General features: G+C 42.1%; 1 protein-coding gene across 3 annotated transcripts in view; it reads left to right on the plus strand.

Annotated features, from left to right (window-relative positions):
• The window catches only part of Pcsk2 (proprotein convertase subtilisin/kexin type 2), a 268460-nt gene that overhangs the window by 210917 nt on the left and 36364 nt on the right, over positions 1–21179 (plus strand). For all 3 annotated transcript variants that reach the window (XM_031372085.1, XM_031372086.1, XM_031372087.1), the window contains 2 exons: positions 11033–11121; positions 19782–19957. In XM_031372085.1, the coding sequence (XP_031227945.1) occupies positions 11033–11121; positions 19782–19957 (265 nt within the window). The remainder of the gene's footprint in view (positions 1–11032; positions 11122–19781; positions 19958–21179) is intronic.

Genomic DNA, 21179 nt, shown 5'->3' on the forward strand with positions numbered 1-21179 from the left:
TTTGCTTTTTGCATTTTCTTTGACTGTTGTGTCAATGTTTTCTATGGTATCTTCAGCCCCTGAGATTCGCTCTTCTATCTCTTGTATTCTGTTAGTGATGCTTGCATCTACAACTCCTGATTTCTTTCCTAGGTTTCGTATCTCCAGGGTTGTCTTTCTTTCTGATTTCTTTATTGTTTCTATTTCCATTTTTAGATTCTGGATGGTTTTGCTCAATTCCTTCACCTGTTTGATTGTGTTTTCCTGTAGTTCTTTAAGGGATTTTTGTGTTTCCTCTTGAAGGGCTTCTAGCTATTTACCTGTGTTCTCCTATATTTCTTTGAGGGTGCTATTTATGTCTTTCTTAAAGTCCTGTATCATCACCATGAGAAGTGATTTTATATCTGAAACTTGCTTTTCTGATGTATTGATGTGTCCAAGACTTGCTATGGTGGGAGTACTGGGTTCTGATAATGCCAAGGAACCTTGGTCTTTGTTGCTTATATTCTTACGCTTGCCCCGCATCATCTGGTTACCTCTAGTGCCACCTGCCCTTGCTAAATCTGACTAGAGTCTGTCCTTCCTGTGATTCTGGTTGTGTCAGAACTCTTCAGAGTCAAGCTGACTCTGATCCTGTGACCCTGGGCTTGTTAGAGCACCTAGGAGTGGAGCTTCCACTTGGTGTTGTGGGACTGGCTGCAGAGCTTGCACCCAAGGTCTGCTCAGGGCACCAGCCCAGAAAGACCAGAAGAAACCTGAGCTACTGGGCTGACAGAGTTCCCTTGTGCCTGGTCCCACTGGTCCCAGTTTCTCCCAGTGTTGGGACAGATGTTATATCCTCCTCATCTCTGATCCTGGGTGTGTTATAGTGCCTGGAAGTGGAGCTTCCTCTGGGTGTTGTGGGACCAGAAGGAAGCTGAGCCACTGGGCTGGCGGAGATCCTGTGTACCTAGTCCCGCTGGTCCCAGTTACTCCCAGTGTTGGGACAGATGTTATGTCCTCCTCACCTCTGATCCTGGGTATGTTAGTCATAGGCTTTTTTGACAGGTGTTGCTTATAAGAGATTCTCTCTACAAAATACCTCCCATGGGTAAATAATTTACAAGGTATTATATGTGGACTATTGTCCAACATCAAAAGTAGTTAAATCATGAATCTCCAAAGAGATAAAGAAGTGAGGACGCTGGGAAAGGCTTCCATCATATGTTCAAAGACTTAAAATCTCTGAAGTCTGGAGAATATTTAGCTTTGTTAAGCTTATGTGGTGACCATATAAGAGGTGTACTATTCATAAAACTGTTGTAATGCTTAAAATATTTCATAAATTAAAATATCCACATGTTCTGTGGCCCAATCAAGTTGATGAATAAAGTGAAGCAGCCCACTTTCTTCTGCACACTTCTCAGAGCCGGGGAATAGATGGTAATGAGAGCAAGAGTGAAATCAAAAGAAGTTCAGAAGCAGTAACTTGAATTGAACTGTGGTTGTGCCTCTAAACTGAGAAGTGACTCAATGGTTCTATGCCTCTCTATTCAAAGTGGAGAGAATAATAGACCGTTCGAGAGCTAAATAACTTATATAGTGTTTTGAGCATAGTCCCAAGCCCATAGTCTGCACTAATCGGAGGGGGCAGAAGAGTCATTACAGGCATCTAGCCTATTACACTATGTGTTATATATGCCTTCAGTATATTTATTATATTTAGAAATTGATACTTCGAGGCTGTGCATGATGAATTTATATCTGTAATCGCTGCATTTGGGAGGCCTAGACAGGAGGCTTCACATGAATTAAGGCCAGACTGGACTACAGAGTGAGTTCCAGACCAGCCTGTGCTATAACACAGCAAGGCTTTGCCCTCCCCCAACCCTACCCTGAAAAAAAGAAAGAAAAGAAAAAGTAACAGGAAAGAAGGAAGAGAAGGAGGTGAAAAGGAAAAAGAGAATGTGGAGAAGGAATCAGATAAGGGAAGAAAATTAAAGGAGAAGCTTGTTTTGGGCTGGAAAGATGAGGGAGATAGCAAAGGCTTCCCAGGTACACATCAGTGGAGTGAAGGGAGCAGAGAGTGCCTGCTCTGACTCTTGGAAGACTCATGAGGTTGGAGGGCAGAGCCTCATGTCACTTGGACAGTCCAGGAGCTGAGGAAGACTGTTCCAGGAACCCCACTTCAATTACAGCAGCACAGGTTGTAACCTCAGGTCCTCATAGTGAACCCTGACTTGCCCCCGTCGCCTGTCACCTGTATTTTCTTTCAGTCATATACTACCATAGCAATGCCACATAACAACTCACTCAGAATTCAACAGCTTAAAGCAATAAGCATCATTGCTCTACACAGGCATGTACTTGTTAATTAGCTAGATGTACTCATTCATTCTACAATATACACAGACCTAAAAATACCACATTGTACATAGTGGGTACATGCAATTTTATCTGTCATTTCAAAATTGATTCATTAACTTAATTTTTAAGAAATGTGAAACATATTACTAGCATTATCTTGCTAGTAACAAGGAAAGTATAAATTAAACATTAAGATCTCTCACATCTATACTCACAGAAAGCAGTTTTCTTTTTAAAAAAAAAAAAACTGGCCAAGTTGTGTGGTAGTTTCTTTCTTGTGGTTGTGATAAAACATGCTGACTAAAGCAACTCAAGGAAGAGAGGGTTTATGGCTCACAGTTCTAGAAGGATGTATTCCATCATGGCAGCAGGTAGGCAGGGCAGAGTAGCAGGAGTGGGAGGCTGGCTGGTCATGTTGAGGCTGGTAAAACAGAGAGTGAACAGGAAGTGGGGTCAGCTATGATGCTCCAGGGCCTGTTCCAGTGACCCAGTTTGTCCAGAGAGGCTCCATCCCCTACGGGTTTCCTAGCTTTTCCAAACAGTGCCACCAGCTGGAGACCAAGTGTTTAATCTGTGTGCCTGTGGGGAACGTTTCACACTCAAACCACAGCATTCCATCCTGGTCCTCATGGGCTTATATCATTTCTACCACTTTCTTTTCATCAAAGCAAGTCACAAGACCAGTACAGATTGAGAGTAGGGGAGAGTACACTTCACTTTCCCATGGGAGGAGCATGACCATCACATTGCCAAGGTCATGGACCAGGAATGTGGTAGATGACTCAGTTTGACAAAGCAACATACCCATACCCTGCCTCTTGCCCTGATTGATCTTCATCAGGAAGCCAGCCAAACAGCAGGTATTTCCCCTTGTTCTTGTGGCAGTAAATTGGCCAACTGAAAAGAGAAAGATTTTCTTGAAGTACAGGAGAGTGAAAGACATCTGTTTCATGATCACACTGTATCAAAAAAAAAATAGATAAGTTTGTGAGTTTCCACAGTATCAGAATTTACTAATAAATTCACATGCTCAATGATTTCTTTGGCAGCCATTTCCACGTTTTCTTGATTTCCTTTGATAACTGGTCATTTGCACACACAGGTTCTTTTATTCTACTCTTAATTACTAATATTAACTCTCAGATAACATACTATATATCACACTGTAGATAGACAACACACTGTAGAAAGACAGACGAGAAATAGGTGACAGATAAACAGATGATGATGATGATGATGATGATGAAGATAGATAGATAGATGATAGATAGATAGATAGATAGATAGATAGATAGATAGATAGATAGATAATAGTAATAGGTGATGGCTGATAAATAAAAATAGATGATGAAGATACAGATAACAGATGATAGTGATGCTAGATAGATGATAGATAGATAGATAGATAGATAGATAGATAGATAGATAGATAGATAGATAGTTCCAGAATCAAAGAGTAAAAGTAGACTTAAAGGAACTCAAAGAGGTCTAACTGGAGACAGAGGGAGGAGGCTGATAGGTGAGAGTCTCTGTGAGAAGTAAGTAGCAAAGCTGTTGAGGAGTTACAACAGATGCAACACAGTGCTGAGCCCCAGGGTTGATTCAAGCTGTAAAGTAAGGTACAGAATCAAGAAGGCCATGCAGAAAAGGTACAGGACAGAATGCAGACAGCAAACAGGACAAGCAGGTGGCAGTTCAACTAGGCTGCATCAGCAGTGAAGTCTGAGCGAAGATGAAGCTCCCAAGACAGTTGGGAGCTCTCTACCTGCTGGTCCCTTGATGCACACACCAGGTGATAATAGGTCAGTAGGTTGTGTTGCCACCCCAATATTAGGTGTCCACTTGATGGGGTTCAGGAAGGGTGCTGTGTGCTTCCTAAGTATTCAATAACCTCATGGACAAGATTTTTCTGATATGGTTTTGTTCTTGTAGTCCCAAACTGGTTTTATAGGGTGGCCCCCTTTCTGCTTTTAGGGATAAGTTATTTATCAGTCTGCCTCATGAATGCTGTTAGACAGAGGTGTGATTACATGTCCTCCAAGGTGCCAAGTCACCCTACCTCTACATTTGCACTCAAAATGGAGTCAGAAATGCTTGTAATATGAAGCCACCCAGGGCAAAGCAGGGCCCTAAGACATTGTTTTGTCCAAGATGAAGTCACTTAGAGCAAGGAAGCCAGATCTCAAATTTTTACCTGAGTGAAGTGTTATAGGAAGTTCCATTTGTTGTTTCCCATGGTCACTGCTGCCTAAGGTAACAACACAATCTGCCTTCTCATGCAGCCTCGGGAGAGCCCATGGCACACACTCCTCACCTAAAGAGTTCAGGGACCAAAACATCTGTGCAAACCAGCTCACAGGCATATCTCCCAGAGTCTTTAACAAGCCCTGTAAGGCAGAAACAATCTTTTTCCTTAAGGAAGAGTCCTGGCATTGGTCTCACTCCTGGCCTGTCATTGACATTAATGACACCTGGTCATTTTTTTCGTGCATGGTGCACTTTGAGCAGTGACTGCTTCTCCTTCCAGGACTCAGCACTGGCACCTATGGCCCAACCAAGCTTAATCAGAGTCCAACGAACCTCTCTCTCTCTCTCTCTCTCTCTCTCTCTCTCTCTCTCTCTCTCTCTCTCTCTCTCTCTCTCTCTCTCTCTCTCATCTGTGTGTGTGTGTGTGTGTGTGTGTGTTGTGGAAACTGAGAAAGCTGAAGTCAGAGGAATAGGAAGAAGAATATCAGTCACTGGAAGTTGGGGAGGATGAGGAAGAGGATGCACAGAAGCAGCTTGTATGAAAGTACTAAAATATACTTCCTGGGAAAAGTCCTAGTGGTCCACAGTATAGAAGGAGAACTGTAGTCCACAATAATGTGTTATATATTTTGTAAAGAACTGAAAGATAAGACTTTGAAGTTTCCCAACACAAAGAAATAAGTGTCCAAGGAAAGATCAGTCATGCTCTGATTTGATTATTATACATTGTGTATCATCATATTCTTTTATCAAATTACTACACCACAGCCCAAAAATATGTGTGGTGTTATATATTAATTCAAATAAATATGTAAAGTGTTAGAAACATAATTTGTGTACATGTATATGAAGTATATGTGTGAGATGTATATGGTATGTATCTGATATAAGTATATGCTTGAATATATAATACTTGAGAAAATATATGTGTACACTACATGTGATATCATGTTTGATATGGAGAGATGGCTCAGAAGTTAAGAGCGCTAGCTGCTCTTCCAAAGGACTTAGGTTCAGTTCTCAGCACCCACATGGCAGCTTATAACCATCTGTAACTCCAGTTCCAAGGGATCCAATGCCCTCTTCTGGCCTCTGTGGTCATCAAGAATGCACATAGTGCATAGACACATGCACAACCAAACCCTTCATACACATAAAATAAAACAAATGAATCTTAAAAGTAAATACTATAAGTATATAGCTATACCTATATTGAAATATGTACGTTTGAAGTATGTGTGAGACAATATATATATATGGTTTAGGATGCAACACGCATATGCATGAACTTCCATGGTTTTGGGGGAGAGGAGGGTATTTTATTTGGCTTTGGTAGCTGTGAAAGTAGTATCCATGATAAACTTCCCTGAGTTAAACCATATCTACGTGCAATCCTACAAGTCTCAACTGTGCTTTACAAAAACCCACGATGTGGAAATAAAACCTTTGCTCAACCCTTGAAGTTTTTCATAACTCCCTATCTTTTAACAAAAGCATCGCCACTGCAGAGACTGCAGGCCTCATGTGCTCACAATGCACAGACTACATTCTGGGTCTAAAGGGAATTTTAAGCACATGAAGAGAGTAGCCTTTGTAGGGACAGGGTATACTTTTACTCACTTAAAGAAAGACAATATATGTGTATATAGTATATATAAAATATGTAATGTATATATAGATCTACCTAAATATGCTCACAGTACTAAATATACATATAGTAAAATAAATATTTTATAATTTATATCATAAATGAAGTATTTTAATAAATACAATATTTATAATTTCACAAGTCTAAAGGTATATATCTTTGAATATATTTTGATTGATTTTTTGACAATTTCCACACATATATATGATATATTCTGATTACTGTCTCCCCACACCTTCTCTTTTCTTCCTCTGATTTCTATCAACCACTTCCCCTTTACCAGCCTCTTTACCAAATTCATGGCTTTTGATTTTATTTGGTGACCCTGAGCCATCTGTATGACCATTGGATTAGAACTACCCATTGGCACTTAGTAGGACCGCCAGTGAGTGCACAGATAAAAGCAATGATGCCTCCCCTTCCTGACTCTATCCATTACAAATAGTTCAGCAGAGAAGGATAGAACCCCTCTTCAATCTGTGTCAATCTATTGATAAGTCCAGTGCAGGCATCCCTTAGCTGCTCTATGAGTTCATAATTTCAAGGGCTGTGTCTTGTCCTGAAGATGGCATTTTATAGCCCTTGTCCCCATCTTTCAGCTCTTACCTTATTTCTAGCCCTCTTCTGCCATCTTCCCTGTGATTTAGATGGGATGGTGTAAATGTCTTGTTTGGGGACCCTCATTTATCTTGCCCAGTCACGAGTCTCCACATTAAACACCATTCACTGAAAAGGAGTTTCTCTGATTAATGCCAAGAGTAGAAGTTATCTATGGCTAGAAGCAATGTTTAAAAAGCAATTTGATACTATGTCAGTCTAGCTAAACAACAGTATTCATTTCTGCATTCCTATCCTCAAGGCCTATGGTCTCCTCCAGGATGGGTTTTGGGTCAGGCTTCTAGTACCAGCATAAACTCTTTCCTGTCAAGAGGGCCTCAAATCCAATCAGAGAGCAATTGATTACACCCATGACAGTAACGCCATTACTGCACAAATGAACACATTGTGCATGGTGGGCTGGTCTCATAGATCACAAGAATGACAGGAAGGTAAGACCATTGATGCGTTTTTCCTCCAGTATCCTGCATGGTAACTTTCAGGACTGTGAACGCTGACATGGAGAAAGCACCTGGCTCAGCTCCAGCTTCATTTCTTTATATCAAGTAGCCACGGTGCACAGAATCTTCAGCAGTGAGATCTTATCGTCTAATTCTGAGCAACTAAGAGAAATGTCAAGAGCCTGTACTGTGGAGGGAGTGACCTTTGAGTTCTCCATTGCCATCAACTCCTAAGGAGCTCTCTGACTTCTGCCATGGAAGATCTTGTTTAGAAGCCTATGGCTTCTAGAGACAGTTTTTCCAGTCATAAAAGGAGTCTCTCTTTAAACTTTTTTTTAATATAAATTACATTTTCTAAATTTAGTTACAAGATAGTAATGGTTTATATCTCTTTCATATCCCCTTCATTTTAGTTGCCCTCCATCCTCTGGTCTCCTCTGTCCTCTAAGTCTGTAAACCTCCTACCCCTCTCTACTTTTATATTACTTAATTTCAACTAACCCTTCCCTCCAGGGAGCCCCTCTCAGTAGCCTCTTTCTAATGTCCTGGTGTCTAAGGTCATTGCAAGTTAAATGCATAAACTTAGAAGCTAGGTTCTACATGCAGTACTTGTTTTTCTGTGTCTGAGTTAACTCAATCAACACAGTTGTTTCCAGTTTCACCCATTTACCTGAAATGTTCATAATTTTATTTTTCTTCACAGCTTAATAAAATCCCACAGTATATACCACATTTTTATCTCCATCTGTCAGTTGATAGATATATGGGCTGGTTTCATTTTCTGGCTATTATGAATCAAGCAGTAGCAAACATGAACGACTGTTTCCGTAGCGATATATACAGTCCTTCAGTGAATATCCACAAGCTGGCTTGCTTAGTCATATGATAGTTCTATTTACAACTTTTTGAGGACTTTCCACACTGTTTTTCCACAGTGGCTACACCAGTTTGTACTACCACTAAAAGGCAATAAGGTAATCCTTTCCCAACAGCCTCACCAGCATTTGTCATTAATTGATGATTGTCATTCTGACAGGGATGAGATGAAATCTCAAAGTTATTTTAAATGCATTTCCCTGATTGCTGATGATGTTGAATTCTTCTTTTTCATTAATTGAGAATCTTGCACATGTATACAGTATACAAAATCCCTCCACTCCAACTCCCCTATCACTATTCAGTCTCAATGCCATGAGTTGTTGTGGTGGTGGTTGTTGTTGTTATTGTTATTATTAACTATGCACTGAGTCCACTCAGGGCTGCAAATATGTGCATGAATGTAGGCCATCTCTAGAGCTTTCTTGAAGAAAACAGACTTTCTCTCTTCCATCAGTCATCAGTTGCCAATAGCTGCTCAGTTAGGGTTGGGACTTCGTGGCTGCCTCCCCCCTCACTTCATTCTGAGATTGTTCTCTTGCTTGATCTAGCTGTCACAATCATTGTGAGTTCATAGGTGTATCTCCCCTGTCATGTCTAGGAAGCACTGCTTCCTTAAGTCATCCACCATCTCTGGTCCTTGTTAACTTTCCGTGCCCTCTCTCACATGGATCACAGAGCCTTGGGGGTAAGACTATGATGTATGTATCTCATTTAGGGAAAATCACTTCCGCATATTGACCAGTTGTGGATCCAATGCAAATTGCCATCTACAGTTTCTCTGATGGGAGTTGAGTGATGCTCTGATCTGAGTATAGCAATAGATCACTAGGAATTATTTTATTGCTACATCCACTTATCAGAATAATAGTGTCTCGATGACCTTTCTGTTATTGTGATAAGACCAAGGCAATTTGTAGAAAAAAGATTTTATTGGGGGATTACAGTTCAGAGGGTGATTCCATGACTATCATGATTGAGAGCGTGGAAGCAAGCAGGTAGGTATGGGGCTGGGACAGTAGTTGAGAGTTTACATATAATCCACAAGCAAGAGATAGATAGAGGCAGAGAGAGAGAGAGAGAGAGAGAGAGAGAGAGAGAGAGAGAGAGAGAGAGAGAGAGAGAGAGAGAGAGAGAACTGGGAATAGTTTGGGAATAGTTGGGCTCTTGAAACCTCAGTGACACACAACCTCCAACAAGTCCTACCTCCTAATCCTTCCCAAACACTCCAGTCAACCTGGAACCAAATATTCATGAGCCATTCTCATTCTGAACAAAACAAATAGTAGGTTTCCCTGCTACTATTCCCCCAGGACCTATCTAGACAGGTTTTCAGCCTCATTGACAATATCAACTAAGGGCTTCATCTCGTCGATCAGGACTTAAACCCATTCAAAAAATGGTTGGTTACCCCCATGCCATTATTGCAAGTGTGGGTGTATCTTGCCAGACAAGTCATTATTATAGTGTTCAGGGTTCACAACTGGATGAGTCTGATGATTTCTTTTCTCCTCTGGTGGCATGGGTAGCACCTTCCTGAACTATGAAGCTAGACAGTGTGAATAAAGCTTTCAGCTGAGTATTATCTAGATTTCTTTATGATCTATTACTCCAGTATATAGACAATAGCGTTTTTAAAGGATGGAAGTGGAAAAATGGAACAAGAAGGATTAAAAGGGTTGGCGAATGGGAAGGCAAGGTAAGGAATATAGGGAGTGAAAACTAACACTAAAGGACTTTGAAAAACTCACATGGAAACATACTACTTGAGAAGCTATCTTATATATATATATATATATATATATGCATAAAAAGTTTAAATAGAGTTTACTCTATAATAGAGGTACAATACCCCAACTAGATACCATATGATAGCAAATAAACCCCAGTACCAGGAATGGGCTACCTCATTTTGAGTTGTTGGCCAGTGGGATTACACACACATACACACACAAAAAAAAATTACAGACTACTGTCAATCCTATTGGTTACCATCCAGAACTTGACAGTAAGACCCTATTTCTTCAGACTTTCAAAGTTTTCAATATATTCAATATTCTCACCTTCTTGGTTAGGTTAACTCAGAACTTATTTTGTTGTTGTTCTTGTTCTTGTTCGTGTTGCTCTTGTCATTTTAGCTATTTTTGGGCTATTAGGATTGTTTTCCTATTTTCTGTCTTGATGTGTTTATCACTGATGTCTAAAAAAAGCTATTGAATTCTGTATCCTGCCACTTTGCTGGATCTCTGGTTATTGGTTCAGAATTTTCTAGTGACATCTTTAGGGTCTTTATGTCTAGAGTCATGCCACCTAGACACAGGGGTCCTTTAGCTTCTTCTTTTCCACAATACTGACAAAATGTGATTTCTTATTTCTGTGTCAAAGTGGAAACCTAGTTCAATGAAGGTGAGTGACCATCACTCCATCGTTGGTACGCAGTATCTCGCTCCTGTATGCTGAGCCACCCTTGGAAGTAACTGCCCTCCCATAAATCCTAATGCTTCCCAAAAAAATGAGCTGGCCAGCCACAGGCCAGCACACACCTATTTTATAGTATGTTTCATTTTTAAGAAAACCTGTATTTTCTAACTGGAAGATGCTCCAAATTTTAAAGTAAAGACCAGTACTTGCAGTTTAAAGTATTCTCAGAAACCTCTTTATAATGGAAATAACCCAGGGTCAGGAAGGCCACTGGAGAAAGGTGAGGATAGAAGGAAATTTGGGGGTTAACAGACAGATAATTGGATGGGTCACTGAGGGAGGGGCTCAAGTACAGATTAATCTTTAAAAACTAAGTTGCTCCCAGCAGACAGGATTGAAGAATTCCCTTATAAACACTTTTGATCATGTGTTTGACTTGTCTCTATTTTCCCCACAGTCATGGAACCAGGTGTGCGGGAGAAGTTTCTGCTGCAGCCAGCAACAATATCTGTGGAGTCGGTGTAGCATACAACTCCAAGGTGGCAGGTGAGCCAGCCCTGCCAGAGACAGGCGTCATCCGGGGCAGCCTGCCCTGGGAACTGTCACATCCTCCAATTTTCAGGACTCAATAAATTTATCCCACTAGGCAGGAGTTCTGAGGCCCACAGGTGGAGCAAGCATAGAAAAGACATTTCATTTTAACCTGTACACAACATTCTTTAAGCATTACATACCCCCAAAATAGGCAGATCACTAACACATAGCTCAAATGTGAATGGAATTTCATAAATGTATCACTCATGTGACCAACAAAACTCAACAAGACCCCAAAGACCTCCTCCTCATGATTCTGTGTCCAGGTATTACCCATACATACCCAACAGTAACCACAATCTTGTTTTTGGTTTTTTTTTATTTTGATTAGATATTTTCTTTATTTACATATCATATGATATCTCCTTTCCCAGTTTCTCCTCCGAAAAAAAGAGAAAAAAAGGACAAAAGAACAAAAGAGCAAAAAAAAAAAATACTCCTATGCCCTTTTCTCTCCCCCTGCTCACCAACCCACCCTCTCCCCCTTCCTGGCCCTGGCATTCCCCTACACTGGGGCACAGAACCTTCACAGGGCCAAGGGCCTCTCCTCCCATTGATGACCGACTTGGCCATCCTCTGCTACATATGCTGCTGGAGCCATGAGTCCCACCAGGTGTACTCTTTGGTTGGTGGTTGAGTCCCTGGGAGCTCTGAGGGTACTAGTTAGTTCATATTGTTGTTCATCCTAAGGGGCTGCAAACCCTTCAGCTCTTTGGGTCCTTTCTCTAGCTCCTTCATTGGGGACCCTGTACTCAGTCCAATGGATGGCTGTGAGCCTCTACTTCTGTATTAGTCAGGTACTGTCAGAGCCTCTCAGGAGACAGCTATATCAGGCTCCTGTCATCGAGCACTTGCTGGCATCCACAATAGTGTCTGGGTTGGTGATTGAATATGGGAAGGATTCCCAGGTGGAACAGTCCCTGGATTGTCCTCCCTTCAGCCTCTGCTCCCACAATCTTGTTTTTTAACAGCAAAAAAAAAAAGATCATCTCAGGTTTTTAACTTTATATTAACACAAAGCATTATGTCAATGTCAATAACATTTTTATAGAGAGAACATATTTGTATTTACAGGTGTGAAGGATTATTTGTAAGATCTTCGGTGGCCTTGAAACTGTTTTATATGGTTCAACTCATCTATAAAGAGGCCTGATCCACCTATAACCTCTTATAAAACCTAGCTGGACCCAGTACTTCACACTTCCCTCTTTACAGGATTTTAAGAATGGGAACAGAAAGTCAATGGAGATTTAGAGAGAAACAGACAGATAATTTCTTTCCTGGTAATTTAATTGAACCGTAAGCCTCCTTTGTACTGACACTTGCATTTCTAGAGGCCTAAATAGGGCAAATGGATACTCTACAAACCCACCCTTAGCTCTTTTCAGAGTGCTTACAGGATAGACACCTGCCTGAACTGGGTGCAGATTTCACAAAAGACGATATCTGGGGGCTGGAGGCTGGCTTCGTTGATAAAATATCTGCCTTTTAAGTACAAGGACCTGAGCTTGATTCTCAGAACTCCCATAAAAATGTCGAGTATTATGAACCACAACAGCAACCAGCACGGCATGATAATCCTAACAGCACAGTAGCGGCTTGTACAACCTTGGCAACCAGCAGCTCTCTAAAGAGGGAAACCGTGCCTGGTACAGGAAACCTAATCAGTTATCCAAAGCTAGTGAAGTGAATCTTGGAGGAGAACCTACAACCACCACTTCACTAAGCCATCACACATTCCCAACTACATTCTAATATTTATCCTTATACACACAGATAAGTGTGGTCTCTGTGCCTTATCTGGGAGACTTCTCTTTGCAACAGATGGAGACCATAACAAAAAAAAAAAAAAAAAAAAAAAAAAAAAAAAAACTTTAACCAATCAAATGTTGAGCTGTGGATCTCAGTCCCAATGGATACATCTATAAAACAACTTGGGTGTCTAAAGCTCAGGAAACATTGCAGAAGAGAAGACAGAAAGATTGTAAGAGATAGAGGATTAGGGAGTTTCCTGTGAGACCGTCTCTTAGTAATGTCAGAAGCTACACCCATAAAATATCATCAACATGATGTGCTAAACATGAGCTGAACAAGGAAAACAATAGACAGGCCAAAGTGGACAGGGGAAAGACCACAAGGACTCAACCCTTGGACTACAGGGTTCTCAACCCAAAGAACTACAACAACTAGGGAATGCTTAGAATTAGAGAAATTGTCTTCAAGGACACCAATTTGCTGTTCAATACCAAATGATCATAGAAGTAACATATATACAAGTAACATTACATGGACTGAGTGAGTTATATTTAGGACTCTATGTATAGACATATACATATGTGCACATAGCAACAATTAATATAAAAGAGGTCATGCATTTGAAAGAGAACAAGGAGGGGTATATGAGAGTGTTTGGATGAAGGAATGGGAAGAGATAAATGGTGCAATTATCTCGGAAAGAAAAACGGTCCCAGTATTAGGGACAAGGAGACAGAAGGATCCCAGGCATTTCCTGAGCATTTATTCTAGTCTAATTAGTGAGCTCCAAGCCAGTGACACACTGTCCCCAAGGAAATGAATAGTGTTCCTAAAGATAATAACCAAATTTGTCCACAATCTCCACAAGTACATGCATGCTTGAATACAAGCAGGCATATGCACACACACCCAGAAAGGAAAACAGAGATGTAAGTGCATGTGTGAGCACACACGGGGAGAGAGAGAGAGAGAGAAAAGGAGAGAGAGAAAAGGAGAGAGAGAGAGAGAGAGAGAGAGAGAGAGAGAGAGAGAGAGAGAGAGAGAGAGATGCACACACACACATTCCTGAAAAAGTTAAGAGAGTTGAATGCACATCAGGGCTCTTCCTTCTCCTTCTTTGCCTGCTTTCTTCTTTTTCTCTTTCCCCTGGATGTTTCCTCTAGAAACATCTCAGTTCCCTAACCCCCAAAAACAAAACCAAAGCAAGTAGGTACAATCTTATGTAACCTCTTCTAGCCTGTAAGCAGCAGGTTGGATATGCCTGTCTAGTCCAATCGATGCTGTACCCCATTAGAGTATCAGAAGACAGTAAGGGCTTCTGCTTACGGAAACACCAAAGTTGGTCAAGAATTGCAAGCAAAACCAGTTTCAGCATCCCCAACCATATAAAATTGAAAGGGGAAAATCTCATATTCATTCAGGCTGATAATCCTGAAAGCTGTCAGTGTGTGTGTGTGTGTGTGTGTGTGTGTGTGTGTGTGTGTGTGTGAATGTATCTGTGTGTGTTTGTGTGTGTGTCTATGTCAATGTGTGTGTCTGTGTCGATGTGTGTGTGTGTGTGTGTGTGTGTGTGTGTTTCACTAAAAATGAACCAAACTCTTCCAAAGAATTTCCCTTAAGCAATTTTCTATGCTATGGAGGGCTAAAGCGCCACCTGGTGATCAACTGAGATAATTGTTGGTCCGTGGCAGTCTGGTGGTGTTTGGTAACAAGTTAAGGAGGTGCTAGTGGGAATACTTAGTGGGCCTTGAAAAGAGAAGAAAAAAAAGCTCGTCACGGTTTAGTGGCACAGACCTATAATCCTAGAATATGAGAGGCTGAATCAGAAGCATCTTGAGTAAGAATCCAACCTGAGCTGTTTATGAAAATAGAAAATAAATCTTCTGAAAGGGGGGGGGGGGGAGAGACGAGACCTCTTCATGTGCTTCCTGCCTATCCAGTTCTTCAGCTCATAGACTTTGCTCACGTTTCCTGTTGGCATTCAAGCATTCTTGGTATGTCATAGATAACTGGCCATGAGTTTGTTTCAGTCAATACAAACTTTGACACAAGGCCACCAGTCCATCTAGAATCTACTTTTGTAGATGCAGTGCTAAGTTGACTAGCCACTCTGTTTTTCTCCAAATGGTAAACTGGTGTTCCCAACACCATCTCTGCAGTAACCCTCAAGGACAGTCATGTGTGTATTGTGTATTGTATATTAAGTTCCTATACATGCATGAGTCAATCTCTAGGTAAATTCAGTTTAGGTAAAAAAAAAAAAAAAAAAAAAAAAAAAAAAAAAAAACAACAAAAAACACCTAACATATTAATTAGAGAGTATGGCTGGGAGTGGCTGCTATGGCTAAGGACATATCTTCTCCACTTATGCCACTCAGGCTCAATCAGCGCTTGGAAACACTGCACAGACACACCCAAAATGATGCTTCGATAATTCCTTACATATTCCTTCATCAGTCAAATTGACACCTGAAGTCATCCATGTCATGCATGGCCATTTGATTCTCCCTGAGCAACCACAGTCTCCACAAATGCAGTGTGTGTCTACTTGATCTCACCTTAGCACTGTAGCATCTAGATCAGAAGGAGGGAACTGACAACTGAAAGTTGTCCTCTGACCTCCGCATGCATACTATTGATCACATAACATGAAACTTCTGTCAGAAGTGAGTCTCTTTCACGTGGTCATCGTTCTTATTAACCACTAATTTATACAACACATTCGTGAGTTTACATACTTAGTATCTGGGTCTTTTAAGCAAATCAATTAAAATCACCATAACCATCATCAATGATGACTGTTCAGACCCTAAGATCTGGGTGTGAACTTGCTTCTTAGCCTCCTGGGCTAATATTCATGAGCACAGAAGGTACCAATTATCTGTGCCCAGGTGATATATTACAGCATGCACTGGTATCAGATGAGCGCACACCTCTGGTGATGGGAATGGAGTGGGGAAAGGAGGTTCTGCTGAAATCCACTGGGCCCTTGCAACCCCAGGGCACCAAGTTATAGCTTCTAAATGTGTGGAATGGGAAAAGACTATGTACTACGACCATTAATGAGATGTACAGACCTGGGGGTGGGGGGGTGAGTTGGGTGGAAATGCCAGCTATGAAGCCTGTAGCTGCACACCTATCAAGTCATGTCAACCAGTGGAACATCTTACAGATGCGAAAACACTGACCCCCAGCTCCTCCGACACCTCTCCCTTCCTGTCTCCCGCTAAACCCCCCACCTCCATTGCTCACAGGGCTCACAGGAGAGATAGAGACCCTCTCTAAAAGATTTCAGGTCACCATGAGCCTGTGTCTTGGTCACTAATAGTGCTGTCATTTGTGAAATTAATACTGTATCTCATTCAATTAATTCATGCCCCAGTTCTCCAGAGGTTAACATGATTAAATGCCACGAGCCTGGCCCAGGAATATGAATGAGTCCAACCTTCAGTCTGCAGCCACCCTACCGCCCTCGGTGCTAAAGCAGCCAGATAAATACACATCAGTTCCTGTGTTCTTTCTTGTTCAGCACAAAGGGAGCTCATGACACAGTGAAGTAAGAAGCGCACTAAGGAACCAGAGTTGTAAAGTGGAAGAAGGTTCAAGGTGCAGTCGCCTGTCCACATGGACTCTGACAAACCTAGGGCTGCCACCAGCCATCTTGACTAATGGGACAATCAAGGACTACTCTGGCCAGTATTAAGTTTGCCTCTCCTTGCTTTTTGAGGTTGACTGCTCAAGCCTGGATAGTTAGTACCAGAGAAATTCAAAACCATATGAACTTTCTCCTTAACACAAGAGAATATTGGCCTCTCTGTTTATTTACCACCCACAAAGCAAACACAATTTCACTTAAATTTTTTTTCTGTTCAGTTTATTCTGTAGCCCAGTGGTCTTTATGTTAAATTGTTGCAGGCCTGCTAGGAATTGAACCCAAAATCATACATACATACATACATACATACATACATACATACATACATAATACATACATATAAATGTATATTTGTGTTTGTATATGTGTATGTGTGTATGTATGTATGTATTAGGCAAGCACTCTACTACTGAGCTACATCAGCATTTTTTAATGTTTGTTTGGAACAAGATCTTAGTAAATAGAACATTCTGGTCTTGAACCTACAGCCTTCCTACTTCACCCTCCTAAGTTGCTTCTCTTGGAGGTGGGCCGCTCAAGCCTAAGTGTCTAGAACTAAGCAAATTTAAAAGCATATGAACTTTCTCCTTAAAGCAAGAAAAATACAGGCATGCACCACTGTGCCCTGCTATATTTCTTAAGTAAATAAATTAGATATAGGTTCATAGCCAAAATATAGTCTTAAACTTTCTTGAAACATAGCTTCTTAAAAGTTCAGATCAACATCAATAGGAAGAGAGGACCTCGGCCCTATGAAGGTTCTATGCCCCAGTGTAGGTGAATGCCAGGGCCAATAAGTGGTAGAGGGTGGGGTGGCAGGCATGGGGAGGGGGAAGGCAACAGGGGTTTGTTTTTGTTGTTTTTGTTTGTTTCTTTGTTTTTGGGAGGGGAAACTGGGAAAGGAGAAATTTACATGTAAAAAGAAAATATCTAATAAAATAAAAAATAAAAAAAAAGTTCAGATCAAGTCAATCTAAATGAACTTCTTCTAAAAGAAAAGATACCAACTCATAATTGAATGTTAGTTGGCATAAATGGGTGACCTGACTTCAAGCTTAAGGCAAAGGCTGAGGGATTAATGATTATCTATGGCCTTTATTACTTGTTCTTCTGAACCTGATATTTCTGTTGGAGAGAAAAGGTACAGATACATCAGATACAGGCGCTCGTTCTTAAGAATCAGTCTGGAGGTAAATATCCAGCAGCATGCTGAACCCAGGGACAGAAGTAAACACAATAACAGCACCCTGGGACCAAACTGCCTTGCTGTCTGATAAGACATAAAGCACTGCTACCCCTGCTGTTGCCTAAAGGGGTTCTGGGAGAAACTTTGATACAAGCATGGGGGGTGATTCTCACATCATTGAGGTAGCAAGAAAGAATGCCTAGCCTCTTGAGGTAAGAATAGGCCTGAGCAGCATACACAAGCGCTGGTCAAGGGCCACACCCCCAACACATATATAGCAGAGGACTGCCTGATCTGGCCTCAGTGGGAGATGTACCTAATCCTGGAGAAACTTGAAGCCCCAGGGGAGGGGGTACCTGGAGGCAGGGGAGGGGGGGAAGCACCCTCTCAGAAGCAAGGGGAAGAAGCAATGGGATGAAGAACTGTGTCGGGGAACCTGGAGTGGGGGCAACAGCTGGAATGTAAATAAATAAACTAAATGTTTAAAAAAAAAGAATAGGTCTCAAGAAAGAAAACAGTATCTTGTCAATTCTTCAAGCCCTACAAGACCTGAGTGGCTTTCATTTAAATTAATTTGCATACTGGGTTAGAGAATAGTGATCGAGAAATAATGTCCTTGAATAATGTCCTTTATCCACGGGTCTTTTCCTATGGCTTCATGGGAACTAAGAATGGAGTGTCAGGATCCAGATTTTAGCTAGACACGACCTAGGCATTTCACTTCATAATCATTGTGTTATTAGCTCAATTTCTGTTGCTATAACAAAACACTTGAGGCTAAGTCATGTATGAAGAGGTTTATTTGCCTCATAGCTTTGAAAGATGAAAGGTCAAGATCAGGGGACCCCATTGGACCCGGCAGAAATACAGGCAAGAGTGCTTATCTGGTGACAGAAAGCCAGAGAATAGGGAAGTTCAGTTTTGCTGTTTTTAACAACTCACTCTCATGGGACCCATCTGGGGTCCCCGGTGAACCACCTTAATCCCTTCCAAGAGCAATGCCCCCACAACAACCTAATTACCTCGGTTCTCATTTTGCTACTGAGACCCAGCACAAATCTTTAGGAGACACACTCAAACCACAGACACCCCCCATGCACAGAGTTACTTCAGCTTCCCAACACTCTAAGCTATAGCTGGCATACCCCACATGGCAAAGCCTTGTGGAGAGCAGTCTGGAGCAATCAGTAACATCTGGAGGAGTCAGCTGGCTGGAGAGTTAACATGAAGAAGAGGTCTTATAGTCAGCCGGAGGTTGCTGTGAGCAGCTTGGCAGGAGCTGGGGCCTCTGTTCTTTCCCCTTGTGACCCTGTGTGCAACTCTGATTTGCCCAGTTCAGTCCGAAACATCAGGCTCTACGCCTTCCCTAACAAGATGTCACTCCCAAAAGGCATCAGAGAACAGCAGACTTGCAGACATGCCATAAGGGTAAGGAAGAGACTGTACCAAGCACCTCCTTACTGACCATTTATAATAGCGTGCTCCATCTCTGTCCTCCCTATATTCCTTCTAGGTATGATGAACTGATAGTGCCTTTTTCTTCTTTATTTCATCTCTTATAACATTCCTGTCCCTCCCACTCTCTGAACCCTTGAGCTTCTTGCTAAGTGTCAGCTGCCTCCCTCTTTCCACACAACTGTATTCATCCTAAAAACCTTGCTTCCCCCGCACCCCACCCCCTGGCCCCATGCCATCAACAGTGATCAATTGTGCACAACTGGAGGCTGGGTTCCCACTTAGAGGCTTAGTAAGGATATCCTTGCACACCATGTCTCTCCCCATTAAGAACTCAAGTAATTTTTGTTTAGAGAATAAATGTGTCTCAAGGAAAGACATGAGTGAGGTCTGAAAGGCGTGGGTAGGGCGGTCTGGGCACCATTTTTAACCCTCAGACTCCATGGTGTTCTGAGGGAACTGAAGGTCCCCATCTCCTCCCAGACCCCAGGCTTTTCTCTATCCCCATGTCTTCTGAGAGCTTGGATGCAAAGTCTTGTTTCTTGTCCTACCTATGCACAGGGATCCGGATGCTGGATCAGCCCTTTATGACAGACATCATCGAGGCCTCCTCCATCAGCCATATGCCTCAACTGATCGACATCTACAGTGCAAGCTGGGGCCCCACAGACAATGGGAAGACAGTTGATGGGCCCCGAGAGCTCACGCTCCAGGCCATGGCTGATGGCGTGAACAAGGTAAAGACTTTCCTGTCACCACAAGGCCCTGGTCCACCCATGAGGTAGGATATGGGGGGTAAAGTGGTGGTGACATCCAGTGGATAGAGTGGCAGGGTCAGATAGAAGTGAGTCTACATCCCTATAGACCTATATGTTAGTTTAGATCCTGTGGAAGATAGGCATAGAGTTGGGTTTAGTGGTGCAAGAGGCACATGGTAAAGAATTCCTAGAGATGATATTACAGAGCAGGGGTCACCTAGGCAGGACATGAGCAAGAGATCAGAGCACTCCTGGGCCAAGACCCCATTCCAATTCCTAGTATCCGAGAAACTCTCAGCAAGTGAATTGGTGAACTAACCTGCTTTGTTGCCTATAAAATAGTCATATGTGGAATCCTTCAAGAAAATGCTCACAGCCCACAGAAAAGGCCCACAGTCCCATGCGCAGCTGACCCTTAGTCATCTACCCAAGACTTCATGGCACAAATACAGCCTCTGTAGATGTGGGTTCTATGGATCAGGAATTCAGAAATGGCACATTGGGGAGGGTGACCTGACTTTTCGAGAACCTGAAGTGTCAACATACTTGTGATTTGAGCATCAGTTCCTAAACTGTCCTCACAAGCTGGTCTGGATTTAAAGCAATGGTCCCTAGCCATCATTGGGGATAGGGGTGGTGAGAGATGTCATGTCTCAGCCCAGCCTACCTGCTGTAGCCAATGCTTCATTTGAGCTGAGGAACATTGCTCTTGATGACTCAGGGATCCATGACTTGTAACCCTAAGATACTAACACCCTACAATAGCACTTTAAACACACATGTTAAACAGAAAGGAAAGCATCAACCACTTACATCCTGAGAGTAACATGAGTAATATGAATGTTTCGTGACCAAGTTGTATGCCCTGCTTATCTCAATACTGCAGGATCAGACATCCAGGTAGCTCAGCTGAAGGGACATCTTTTGAGGAGGCAGGAATGACCAGGGCAGTAGGGTGATTCAGGAAGGTCCTCACATAGCTGAAGGGGAATTGGGATACCTGGGTTCCAGACAGTTGTAAGATGTGTGGAAACCCACACTAGGTCTCTGAAGTCCAGATCCTAGGCTACCCTCACCCATCTGTTCTCCCTGACTTTAACTCTCTCCCTCCCTCCCTCTCTCTCCCTTCCTCCCTCTCTCCCTCCCTCCCTTTCTCTCTCCCTCCCTCCCTCTCTCTCTCCCTCCCTCCCTCTTTCTCTCC

This window comes from Mastomys coucha, unplaced genomic scaffold (genome assembly GCF_008632895.1).
Source record: "Mastomys coucha isolate ucsf_1 unplaced genomic scaffold, UCSF_Mcou_1 pScaffold15, whole genome shotgun sequence".
Taxonomy (NCBI): Eukaryota; Metazoa; Chordata; class Mammalia; order Rodentia; family Muridae; genus Mastomys; species Mastomys coucha.